At 40.4% G+C, this 12,444-nt stretch overlaps 1 protein-coding gene across 1 annotated transcript in view; it reads right to left on the reverse strand.

Annotated features, from left to right (window-relative positions):
• Window positions 1-12,444, reverse strand: part of TANGO6 (transport and golgi organization 6 homolog) — a gene marked incomplete at its 3' end in the record, with an annotated part of 158,372 nt that overhangs the window by 89,935 nt on the left and 55,993 nt on the right. The window contains exons 12-13 of the mRNA XM_023518916.1: window positions 11,183-11,317; window positions 601-1,116 (exon numbers count right to left, since the gene is read on the reverse strand). Of these exons, the coding sequence (XP_023374684.1) occupies window positions 601-1,116; window positions 11,183-11,317 (651 nt within the window). The remainder of the gene's footprint in view (window positions 1-600; window positions 1,117-11,182; window positions 11,318-12,444) is intronic.

The following is a 12,444-nucleotide window of genomic DNA, read 5'->3' on the forward strand; positions in this document are numbered from 1 at the left end:
TTTTGCTGCAGTTTGGCTGGGACCGGGTTCAAACCTGCCACTCTCGGTATATGGGACCAGCACCCTACTCACTGAGCCATAGGTGCCATCCCATACAATTTAAAAAACAGCTTTTTCACAGTGATGAAGGGAGGAGAAAGAAGAGACCCCGTTCTGCCCGATGCTCCTCTCAAAAGGGACCCAAATAAAATAGATGGCTTATCTGGGTGAGGTTGCAGAGCTAAAAATGGACTGATTAGCACAAAAGGGACTCTCCCATCTCATGCTTAAGGTTCCTCTGCTCGAACCTTACCAGTTTGTTAAGGTCATGTTAAGATCTACATCCTCCAGAAGGTTTCAACTCTCTTTTTGTTGACCACCGATAGCATTTCTTGCACGCAAAAATTTTGGCAATTTGTTCATGTTAAATTGAGTAGTCTCATATTGTTCTCTAATCTTTCCTGTGTCTGTTACCGCCTGAGAACAATTATAAGTTCTTAGAAGGTGCCTGAGATAGGGCTTGACACATAGTCAAGTCTCCAAAAATATGTGTTAAATTAATAGCTCCTGGACAGCTACCTCTCTCTGTGCCCACGTGTCTTTGCAGCGTGTTCTGCTTACCTTTAGAAGCTTCTCTTGCATCTCAAGGGCTTTTGCTTCCCTCTGTTCTATCAATCGGGAAAGAGTACGCAGGGCAGCAGCCCGGGTTGGAATCTGAGGATCATAAGCTGATAACAGAACCTCTTGGAGCTGTTCTGTGGTTGTACTCGCAGATTTCTGGTTTGCTGTAGTGCTGGGCTTATTAATCCCCTCAGGAATGAGTGGAACCCTGGATGGCAGGACTGTTTGGGGGGATTCCTCATGGCTTTGCTGCTGTTTGAGGTGGCTATGAGCTCCATCAGTGTATCCTCCATGACTAGCTTGCGGCTGCTCTTTTATTTTTCCTTCTGGATCTTTTTTGTTCAAGGTACCATGGGCAGCCATGCTGACAGCCTCTGTGGCAAAGGCTCCATGGGTAGAGATGGTGATACGGAGATCAGCAGCGAGTTCTTGGATGACGGGGTCAGGGTGTGTGTTGGATACCTTTTCCAACAGAGGCAGCAACTGCTTCAGGACAGCAAAATCACTTGATTTCAACTACAAAATAAAATTTAAAAATGTCAAACTCAAATTAACATAGCAAATGTTGACAGGACCTGAGTACTATGTACCAGAAAATATATCTGCAGAAAAAGGGACAGGGATCAAATCTCGTTCATGGTGTAATCAGCATATTGCCTGGGTCTAGCACTCATTAACTATTTGTTGAGTAATAAGAGCTGGCATTTATTGAATACTTATGAACACTTACCATGTACAGGTTCTTTTCTAAGTTAAAACACATGTATACCCATATTCAAATCCCTATGATATAATTACAATTTTTTTTTGAGACAGCGTCTCACTCTGTCACCCTAGGCTAGAGTGCTGTCGCATCATAGCTTACAGCAACCTCAAACTCTTGGCCTAAAGCAATCCTCTTGTTTCAGCCGCCCAAGTAACTGACACTAGAGGCACCTGCCACAACACCCAGCTAGTTTTTCTATTTTTAGTAGAGGCAGGGTCTCACTCTTTCTCAGGCTGGTCTCAAAATCCTGCGCTCAAGCAATCCTCCCACCTCTGCCTCCTGAAGTACTAGGATTATAGGTGTGAGCCACTAGGCCTGGCCAGGATTATGACTATCGATTACATTAACACATTAAATACCACACTAGAAAAAAAAATTTTTCCCCCTTGGGGCTACTAGTAGGTCAAGATAAGTCAAGAGATGTGTGAGTTATATATGCTTCATGAAACCCTGGGCTCAAAACTAGCATAAGTTAAATATAACTCACATGGCAGTTAATGTGTTAAACATGGGGAAGTTGAGGCAAAGACCAGTTAAGTAATATGTCCAAGATGTGAATAAGATATGAACTCAAGAAATGAGGATCAAAACCTCCTACCCAACACTCTACATAATCTCACTCAAAAGAACAAAGCTGTTCAAGATCAAGTGCACCAAAAATCTGGAAAGGATTAGGCTGACAATTGGCAAGAGGGGATTTCTCTGGGAAAGTGGGAGTTAAAATTAGCCAACATTTTATTCTCTGCAGAAGCTTTGTTTGAATAACATCATACGCAATACCAAGAAAGGGGCATGTGTCGTTAATGACATGTAAGAATCAATGGTAATATTTTTCTGTTTGAAAATAGTAGAGAAATTATCACAGGAGGCTTCGTCAGGCCCTGAAACTTTTGAAAACCTCAGGGGTCTTAGATTCTTTTTAAAACTAGGCAGAGTATTTACTACTTAATGATTCACTCACTCCATTATCCAACCAACCTACCAATTAAGCAGCTAACCATTTTAAAGAAACTATTTAATGTTCTCATTCTGCTCTATAAATCAGAATTGTTATTGTTCCCTGCACCTATCTTTCTTTTTTTTTTTTTTTTTTTGAGACAGAGCCTCAAGCTGTCCCCCTGGGTAGAGTGCCGTGGCACTACAGCTCACAGCAACCTCCAACTCCTGGGCTCAAGCGAGTCTCCTGCCTCCGCCTCCCAAGTAGCTGGGACCACAGGCGCCCGCCACAACGCCCGGCTATTTTTTGGTTGCAGCCGTCATTGTTGTTTGGCGGGTCCGGGCTGGGGATTCAAACCCGCCACCTTAGGTGTACGTGGCTGGCGCCCTAGCTGGTTGAGCTATAGGCACCGAGCCCTATCTTTCAAGTAAAGGCAAATTTGAGGCATATGTCAGGTTTGTACCCACAGCATTTCACCACATCCAGATTTTTTGTTTACATATTTAGAAACTAATGCAAAATCAATAGAAAGTAGAATTTCCAGCTTTGTAACATGTAAGTTTATTTTCACGTGTAAAGTGATAGACATTCTGATGTTACTATATCTTAAAAGAAGAAAAGAATATGTATGTGCAGAGTCAAGGTTTTACTCCATGTGGCATGGAAAAAGACTTTTAGAACAGTTTTACTAGTGTCATCATTGTGCTAAGCTTCATTCATTGCCTTGGTTGTATTGTGGACTTTTCCCTTTTTAAGCATCTGAAATGAGAATATCTGTTTCTATCTACAGTCTATTTGCCCTATTTTTCATTTCTATTACATGTAACAATTTCCTCTTAAAAAATACCAGGACAAATAGATCAATGGAACAGAACAGAAAGCCTAGAAATAGACTCACATAAATACAGTCAACTGAACTTTGACAAAGGAGCAAAGGCATTCCAATGGAAAAAAGACAATCTTTTCAACAAATGGTGAGGGAACAATTGGCATCTCACAAAAATGAATCTAGACACAGACCTTATACCTTTCACAAATATTAACTCAAAATGGATCACAGACTTAACTGCAAGATACAAAACTATAAAATGCCTACAAGTTCAGTAGAAAATCTGGATGACCTTGAACATGGTGATGACTTTTTTTTTTTTTTGAAGATAAGAGTTCCATTGTGTTGCCCAGGCTGGTTAGATAGTAAGTTGTTTTGAAAGTCTCCAAGCTCTCAATTTGCTTAAGAACTGAAGGTTGAACTGATAGGACAGGGATTCAGGATGGTGGGTAGGGGAGTGATCATGCCTTCTTCAGAGGACTATATCTGAATTGGGCATGTGTATATTAAGAAAGCCCCAGGTAAGATCTATAAAAGCTCCGGGGTATCCATGAGCTCAACTTGCCTACACCTGCTCCAGAGAGAATCATTGTTTTAGAACAGTGGTTCTCAACCGGTGGGTCAAGACCCCTAGGAGCTGTATTAAAGGGCTACGGCATTAGGAAGGTTTAGAACCACTGTTTCAGAAGAAAATCCAGCAATAAAATATAGACCTAAAAACTCCTAATTCTGAAAAATATTTACACTTATTTTTGTGTTCTCATTTTTATATATCAACTATGTTTCCCCAGACATTTAACCAACTAGTTTATATATCTGGGTCCTTATTTTTATATATATATATATACACACACACACACACACACACACACACACATCACCAAATTTAATCACAAGTGGTATTTTTTGCTTTTCTTCAGGTCAGCGTACAGTATGCCTTGCTTTACAATGACCTATATATAGAAATACCCATAAGATATAGAAATGTGGGAGTTGGGCCCAGTGGTTCATGTCTGTAATTCCAGCACTTTGGGAGGTTGAGGCAAGAGGATTACTTGAGGACAGGAGTTCAAGGTTGGCCTAGGCAACACAGCCAGGCCTGGTGGGATGTGCCTGTAGTTCCAACTACCCCCAGCTACTTGGGAGGCTAAAGTGGACCTATCACTTGAGCCTAGGAGTTCAAAGTTACTGTGAGCTATGATTGCACCGACTCCAGCATGGGTGCAATCTCAAAAAAAAAAAAAAAAAAAAACATACATATATAAATAAACATACATATATAAACACACATAAACACACATAAACACACATAAACACACATAAACAACATATATAAAAAAACATACATATATTAAAAAAATACATATATATATATGTATCTTTTTAAAAAAAAGATGAATTCATAAATTCATCAGATTAATCAGAGCCACATTTTGAAGGCAAAAAGGCACTTGGTATATATTTATTAAATTCTAAGATACTCTCAGACCATGTGATTGGATAGAGGCAAGCACTGGACTTTGGATCTTAGATTCAGCTACAAGTGGTAGCTGTACTATGCTGAGCCTCAAAGGCCTCACCTGTAATAAAATGAGACTAACACTTGCCCATCTTGATTGGCTAACTTGTTTCCCCTCTCCTTTGCCATCTTCCACTATGGGAGCTGGGTGCTCACTATACTGGACTTCCCTGCAGGTAAGAGTGATCAGGTGACCCCACTTTGATCAATGAATACACAGAGAAATCTGATGGGAAGCTTCTGGGAATACTTTTGTTTTATCTATGAAAAGGACAGTTGTGACTAGCATCATCCTTTCTCCCTATTTGTCCTGATTTCAAATGTAATGCCTAGGACTAAGCAGCCACCTCTAGAGAAGGCAATTAAATAGGATCAAGAATAAGCCCACATGCCAAAGTTGAAAAGACAAAAAAAATTATGACGAAGTAAAAAGTCAGAAAAACCTCAAGTTCTTGATGATACAGGAAGAGTTGAGTTGCAAGATCAATACCAGCAACTGCTTAACTGCAGTCTTCTTATTAAAGGAGATTATTAAACCCTATTTGTTTAAGCCATTGTTAGTTGAGTTTTTGATTGCTGGTAGTAAATTCATTCCTGATCCCAGTAAAATGTTTACTGTGAGAATCAAATGAAATGGTCTAAGAATTTTGTAAACTGTTAAAAACCTTACACAGGTACAAGAAAACCAAGTAGTACTCATAGTATACAAAGTTCCTTCACAGACTTTATATGCGTGGTGGTTGAATAAAAATCTATTATCCATGTGTTGCATTAAGAACACAAGAGAGGGGAGTGCCTGTGGCTCAGTGAGTAGGGCACCAGCCCCACATACCAGAGGTGGGTGGGTTCAAACCTGGCCCCAGCCAGCCCTGGCCAAAAACTGTAAAAAAAAAAAAAAAAAAAAGAAGAACACAAGAGAGGTGTCAATGAAATAAATCAATTTTGTTGTACCTATAATAACAATGTACTTAGCTCTTCCTTGGTCTCGTCTTAGAATGTACCTAAAAAAGAGGTTGTGTGAACCCTAGAGTAAAGCCTAAGATCATAGGAAATAATATATAGTAAAATGGAAAAACAATACATTATTCCACAAAGTTATATTTCAGAATACAATGATTGAGTCTTTGCCTAAAATTCATCCTTTAACATTGATGCCTGCCATTAGTGCCATAGTTTGCTTCGGGCAGTCCTAAAATCTTTGGGAGCACTTGGATCAATGTTTCCAGTGACATAAAAGAGATGAAGACCTTTTTCACTGGCCACTGGTATCAACAGAAATCATTTTATTGAAATCATATATAGCTGTGAACATCTTTAACAATGTGCACAAATGAACACCATGAAGACAATTCCAGAAACAGATGGTTTAACCTCAAAAGCAAAAGAATTAGAGGAGTCTTTAGTTAATTGGAAGGTCATTGTTAGAAAGTAAAATGGAAGCACAGTGGTTTCCAAATGAGGACTTTTAGTAAGCTTAATCACCTATATATACATGATGGAAGAATATCCCTCCATCTTAAGGAAATTCTGAGAAAAGTCTGCATTAACTAGGGGATAAGCAAGCAAATGCCTGTGAAAACAAAAAGTGTGGCTTTTCTCTTCCCTTCTCCACACATGACTAACATTCACAACACTCCTGTGTGTGTACCCAGAGCTGAAAGCTGCTCACAAGGGGTGAGAGGAGTGTTTCTAAACCTTTTAAAGCCTAGACTATTAAAAAAATCCATGCCTTCCTAGTTAGAAATCCATCTTTCTTTTTTCCCTTTTATTCTTTCTTCTTTTTTCCTCCCATTTATCCATGAATCCAAAAACTATTCATTCCTACTGTGGTACATTTATTAAATATGTAAGACACCTCTGAAGTAGATTGCTGGAAAGCAACAGTAATTAAGAATCACTGTCTGCTCTTTGAAGTTCTATATAATAGCTTGCAACATGAAAATTTCCCCAGGCTGTTCTATAGAACACACACCTGTAGCTCAGTGCAGGAAAGAAAAGACAGCATTCAACATAGGAAATGAGTTGTCAGCACGCAAAAGATTTCCATGGCTCTTCCCTCTCTCCCTTTTCCTCCATTCTGTGGCAGACCTCTAGCTCACTTGCCACCTCTTCTGTCCTAGTCTCTGAGCATCTGCTAGGATTCTGATAAGTTAACAATACCTAAAACATAGTCCCATGCTTAGGCTAAGTTTTTTACCAAGGAGTCTGAGCAATGGCCTTTGGTCAAAACCATAACTTAAGCAAGTGTAGAGTAATGCCAAGATAAAGACCCTTACCTCTTTAGAGAAAAGATGTACTTTTAGTCTCCCAATAATGGACCCCCATCCCAACAGACTGCAGATTTAAAGATTAAGAGACCAGCTTTTAACTGGTAGTCTCTGGTGTCTTCCTGGAACAGAATGGTTTTGGTTTTTAAAGGAATGATCTGCTCAGCTTTGTGTAGCAGTGCTTTAGAGAACCCTGTGGGCCCAGCAGTGTCACGCAGAAATTGCTTCTTGAGGAGCAGGGAAAAGTTACTAACATAATATTTTTATTGATGACCAACCCTGAAATTTAGAAAACGAGTTTGTAATGACAGTTGTCTTATTTGCCATCGTAAGCCTACACTTTTTCCAAATTAACTCTTGTTCCCGGACACCATGTTATAATAATCATTTTAATTACAATTAGAAAAAAAAAGAAAAAAATGTTCAGATGCTGTTAGATTATGTTTTATTAGCCAAAACATTAGGAATGAATAGGGCTTAGGTATATTATATAGTTCTCTAGACTAAAGTAAAGACCTTTGGCTGGGCTCAATGGCTCACGCCTGTAATCCTAGCACTCTGGGAGGCTGATGAGGGTGGATTGCTTGAGCTCAGGAGTTCAAGACCAGCCTGAGCAAGAGTGAGACCCTGTCTCTAAAAAATAGCTGGATGTGGTGGTGGGCGCCTGTTGTCCCAGCTACTTGGGAGGATGAGGCAAGAGGATCGCTTGAACCCAAGAGTTTGAGGTTGCTGTGAGCTATGATCCCACGGCATTCTACCTGGGGCAAGAAAGTGAGACTCTGTCTCAAAAAAAAAAAAAAAAAGTAAAGACTTTAACCTGACAATGACCAAATGGAAAAATTCAGAAACATGACTTGCTTTTTTAATACAAAGATACAAAAGCCCAGCATTATGTTATATAAGCCACCTATAATAAATCCATGAATCAAACAGAAAAAAAAATTAATAGATCTAGGGCAAAAGTATAGAAGGTGACGTGTTTATGTTCACTAACTGCAAAGTCAGAGAAATCCAGGGTGTAATCAGTGACTCAGGATGGCTCACAAAAAGGCAGGGACAGGCAAGGGATCCACTTTTACATCAGTCAAGTAAACCTTTCTTAGAACATGACTAACATACACAGCTGGCCTCCCAACAATGGGCTTCTAGAAAGGGAGAAGGAGGTTTCTGTAATCTATCTTCCATTGGGGATTTGGTTTGAAATGATACATGTTAAATAAAGAGAATCCTGCCATTTACAAAAATGCACTCTTGACTAATGGAAACAAAGACTATTCAAATTAACACTCAACCAGAAAATAAAAACTGATCTAGCCAACTAAATCCCGTAACAAAATGTCTTAAGAAAAACTATTCTGCTGGTGGCCCCCATAGTGGCTCATGCCTGTAATCTCAACTGGGAAGCCAAGATGGGAGGATCTCTTGAGGACAAGAGTTTGAAACCAGCTTGGGCAACACAGTGAGACTTCATCTCTTAAAAAATAAATAAATAATCCATGGGTGAACACTTCCTTACTAGTTGTATCACTAGGGATATAATATGGCTCTAGGGGTGGCGCCTGTGGCTCAGTGAGTACAGCGCTGGCCCCATATACCAAGGGTGGCGGGTTCAAACCCAGCCCCTGCCAAACTGCAACAAAAAATAGCTGGGCGTTGTGGTGGACACCTGTAGTCCCAGCTACTCAGGAGACTGAGACAAGAGAATCACCTAAGCCCAAGAGCTGGAGGTTGCTGTGATGCCACAGCACTCTACTGAGGGTAACAAAATGAGACTCTATCTCTAAAAAAAAAGAAAAGAAAAACATAATATGGCTCTAGGAACTGAACCAAAAACTTCTTTTTAAAGCATTGGTTCTCAACCTATGGGTTGCGACCCCTTTGGGGATCGAATGACCCTTTCACAGGAGTCGCCTAAGACCATCCTGCATATCAGATATTTACATTACGATTCATAACAGTAGCAAAATTACAGTTATGAAGTAGCAATGAAAATAATTTTATGGTTGGGGGGGTCACCACAACATGAGGAACTGTATTAAAGGGTCGTGGCATTAGGAAGGTTGAGAACCACTGTTTGAAAGTATCAAATATATTAAAGTATTAAGGTTCTGGGCACAGCAGCTCACACCTATAATCCTAACTCTCTGGGAGACTGAGGCAGGTGGATTGCTTGAGCTCAAGAGTTTTAGACCAGCCTGAGTAAGAGCCAGACCCCAACTCTACTGAAAACAGAAAAACTAGCCAGGCACTGTGGTAGGCATCTGTAGTCTCAGCTACTTAAGAGACTGAGGCAAGAGGATCACTTGAACCCAAGAGTTTGAGGATGCTGTAAGCTATGATGCCATAGCACTCTACCCAGGGTGACAGAGTGAGAATCCATCTCAAAAAAAAAAAAAAAAAAAAGGAAAACTACATGGGGAATATAAAATTAATCTACCAAGAGATGGGCTCCCTATTAACAGACTCAGATAAAATTCCTTTTCCCCTTAAGGAGAGCTAGAGAGATGTATATTTTCATACATCAAAAATCAGAATCCGGCTCAGTGCCTGTGGCTCAGTGGCTAGGGCGCCAGCCACATATACCAGAGCTGACTGGTTCAAATCCAGCCCGGGCCTTCCAAACAACAATGACAACTACAACCAGAAAATAGCTAGATGTTGTGGCAGGCGCCTGTAGTCTCAGCTACTTGGGATGCTGAGGTAGGAGAGTCCCTTAAGCCCAAGAGTTTGAGGTTGCTGTGAGCTGTGACGTGACGGCACTCTACCAAGGGCAATATACTGAGATTCTGTCTCAAAAAAAAAATTAGAATCAGATTTGAATCCTCAAACTCAAAAATCCATTCCTGGAGGGTTCCGTACTTATTGCTGAGTTATAAGCATGCTGATTTTCAAGATGCATTTCATAATACTTGCACTAAGTCTGTTCTGCCCTGCTGCAGTCTCCTAACCTAATATATGTAACTAACAAGTAGCACACATGTGTATGACCTGGCCCTTGCCCATCTTTTTCCCTTGATGGTGCTACTCTTCTCCTTGGTCTCTACAATTTAGCTACAACAGCATTCTACGTAGTATTACTGTATCAGCTTCTCAAGTATTTCAAGCACTTTCATGCTACTGAGACTTTGTAACATATTTTCTTTAATTGAGAGACTTTTATCCATCTTCACTATACACACACTCAAATTCCTATTAATCCTTCAAGTTTTAGCTTAAACTTACACTCCCTCAGTGGAGACATTCCCAGCCTAGGTTAAATGCTATGTTCCCCTGGCACCCTTAACTTCTCTTTGGATACTTCATCCAATTCTAAATACATGTAGTGTCTCACACTCACAAGGGTTGGGGCTGTGTCTGCTTTGTCCGCTATATTCCCTGAGCCTTAGCTCAGTATCTGGCACACAAGCAAATAAGAAATGCTGTTTAAAGGAATAAACTCTAAAATTACAAATTAAATATGTAACAGACATATAGGCTTAAAAATGGCTGGAAGTTAAAAAAAAATTTTTTTTTAAAGACAGAGTCTCACTTAGTCACCCTGGGATAAAGTGCTATAGCATCATAGCTCACAGCAATCTCAGACTTTTGGGCTCAAGTGATCCTCTTAGCTTAGCCTCCTGAGTAACTAGGACTGTAGGTGCCTGACACAAAGCTGGCTAGTTTTTCTATTTTTAGAAGAGACTAGGTCTTGCTTTACTCAGACTGGTCTCGAACTCCTGAACTCAGGCAATCCACTGGCTTTGACCTCCCAGAATGCTAGGATTATATGTGTGAGCTACCATGCCCATCTTGGAAGCAAATTTTAACATGCTCTGTGATAGGGCTGAACAATGGATCCTCTGCTCCAATGGAGCTATTCAAAATAATGGATTTTGAGCAACCAGCAGATTACTAAGGCTTTCCCCCTGTCTACAGTAGTAGAAACAAGGGCTGCACCTGGGGAGAATCAGGCCAGAGAATTTAGTATTTGCCTTAGATGCAAAATACCATGCTAGATGTTCCCAAATCAAGCTTATACCAGGTAGGAAAGGTACAACCTCAAACTCTGCCCTTCTGACAGTGAAGTCTATTCAGTTGACAGAGTGAAAATGGCATTAATTTTCTTGTCCTCTACTTTGGAGAGAATTCTTATTAACAAACTGACTTATTTATTCTATGTGCAATATTCATTCTTATTTCTCCCACGGGTATGTATGCAAGAGAGAAACGGGTATTTTGCTTCTCCTTCCCCTCCATTCCGGTTTGGCTCATGCCTACAACTCACCTGGACAGCTCCTCCTAGCATGACGGCCACCAGCCCCATGGACATACTCAGCGTCTGGGATTCCACAGTGCTCTCTGCCTGATGGGCCAAGCTTGCACATGCTCTCTGCAGTGTTGCTGCTACAAAGTCTGCCACCTACCAAAAAGAGAATTTAGAATTGTGAGGAGTAAGAAAAAAAATCTCAAAATTCTCTTTACATGTTACATCTATATGCTCTTTTACCCTAGCTTCACAATAGCAAGAATCACCAAGATCAGCTGTTACTGCACAGCAGATGTGGTGTTAAGTATTGGTTTACTGCTTTATCACAAAGGATATAGATGAACAGCCAGATGAAGAGATGGACAGGACAAGGTATGGGGACAGGGCGTGCAGAGCTTCCATGCCCTGGCTGGGCTTGCCACCCTCTCAGCACCTCCTTGTATCCAACAACCAGAAGCTCCTAATTCTCACTTAATTCTCATATCAACTTCATAGAGTTACTATTATCCTCATTATGAAATGAAGAATCTAAGACTTCAAAAAGGTTATTTGTTCAAGGTCATTCAGTTAATAAATGAGAAAGCCTACTTAGACTTCCTCAAATGTTTTAATGTACTAATCCAACTTCCTTTGCTTTTCATGAATTTTGTCAGGAAATTAAAGATGAAAATGATTTGTAAATTTGACTCAAAATGGATCACAAACTTCAATGTAAAACGCTAAACTCCAGAAAGCAACATAGTAGAAAATCTAGATGGCCTTGGGTGTGGCGACAACTTTTTAGATGCAATGCCAACACCAAACGCTCAATCCATGAAAGAAAGCAATGATAAGCTAGACTTCGTTGAAGTTAGAAATTTCTGCTCTGCAAATGACACTCTGAAGAGAATACAAACAGAAAACCATAAATATTTTCTCTGAAGAAAGTATTTCCAAAGGACATATCTGATAAGGGTCTGTTATCCAAAATATACAAAGAGGCCAGGTGCAGTGGCTCACGCCTGTAGTCCTGGCTCTCTGCAAAGCTGAGGCAGGTGGATTGCCTGAGCTCAGGAGTTTGAGAACAGCCTGAGCAAAAGCAAGACCCCATCTCTAAAAAATAGCCAGGCATGGCGGTGGGTGCCTGTAGTCCCAGCTACTTGGGAGGTTGAGGCAAAAGGATCACTTGAGCCCAGGAATTTGAGGTTGCTGTGAGCTATGACTCCATGGCACTCTACTAAGGATGACAAAGTGAGATTCTGTCTCAAAAATACACACACACACACACACACACACACACA

The sequence above is a fragment of the Otolemur garnettii genome, unplaced genomic scaffold, assembly GCF_000181295.1.
Source record: "Otolemur garnettii isolate 467f Iridium unplaced genomic scaffold, OtoGar3 scaffold00151, whole genome shotgun sequence".
Lineage (NCBI taxonomy): Eukaryota > Metazoa > Chordata > Mammalia > Primates > Galagidae > Otolemur > Otolemur garnettii.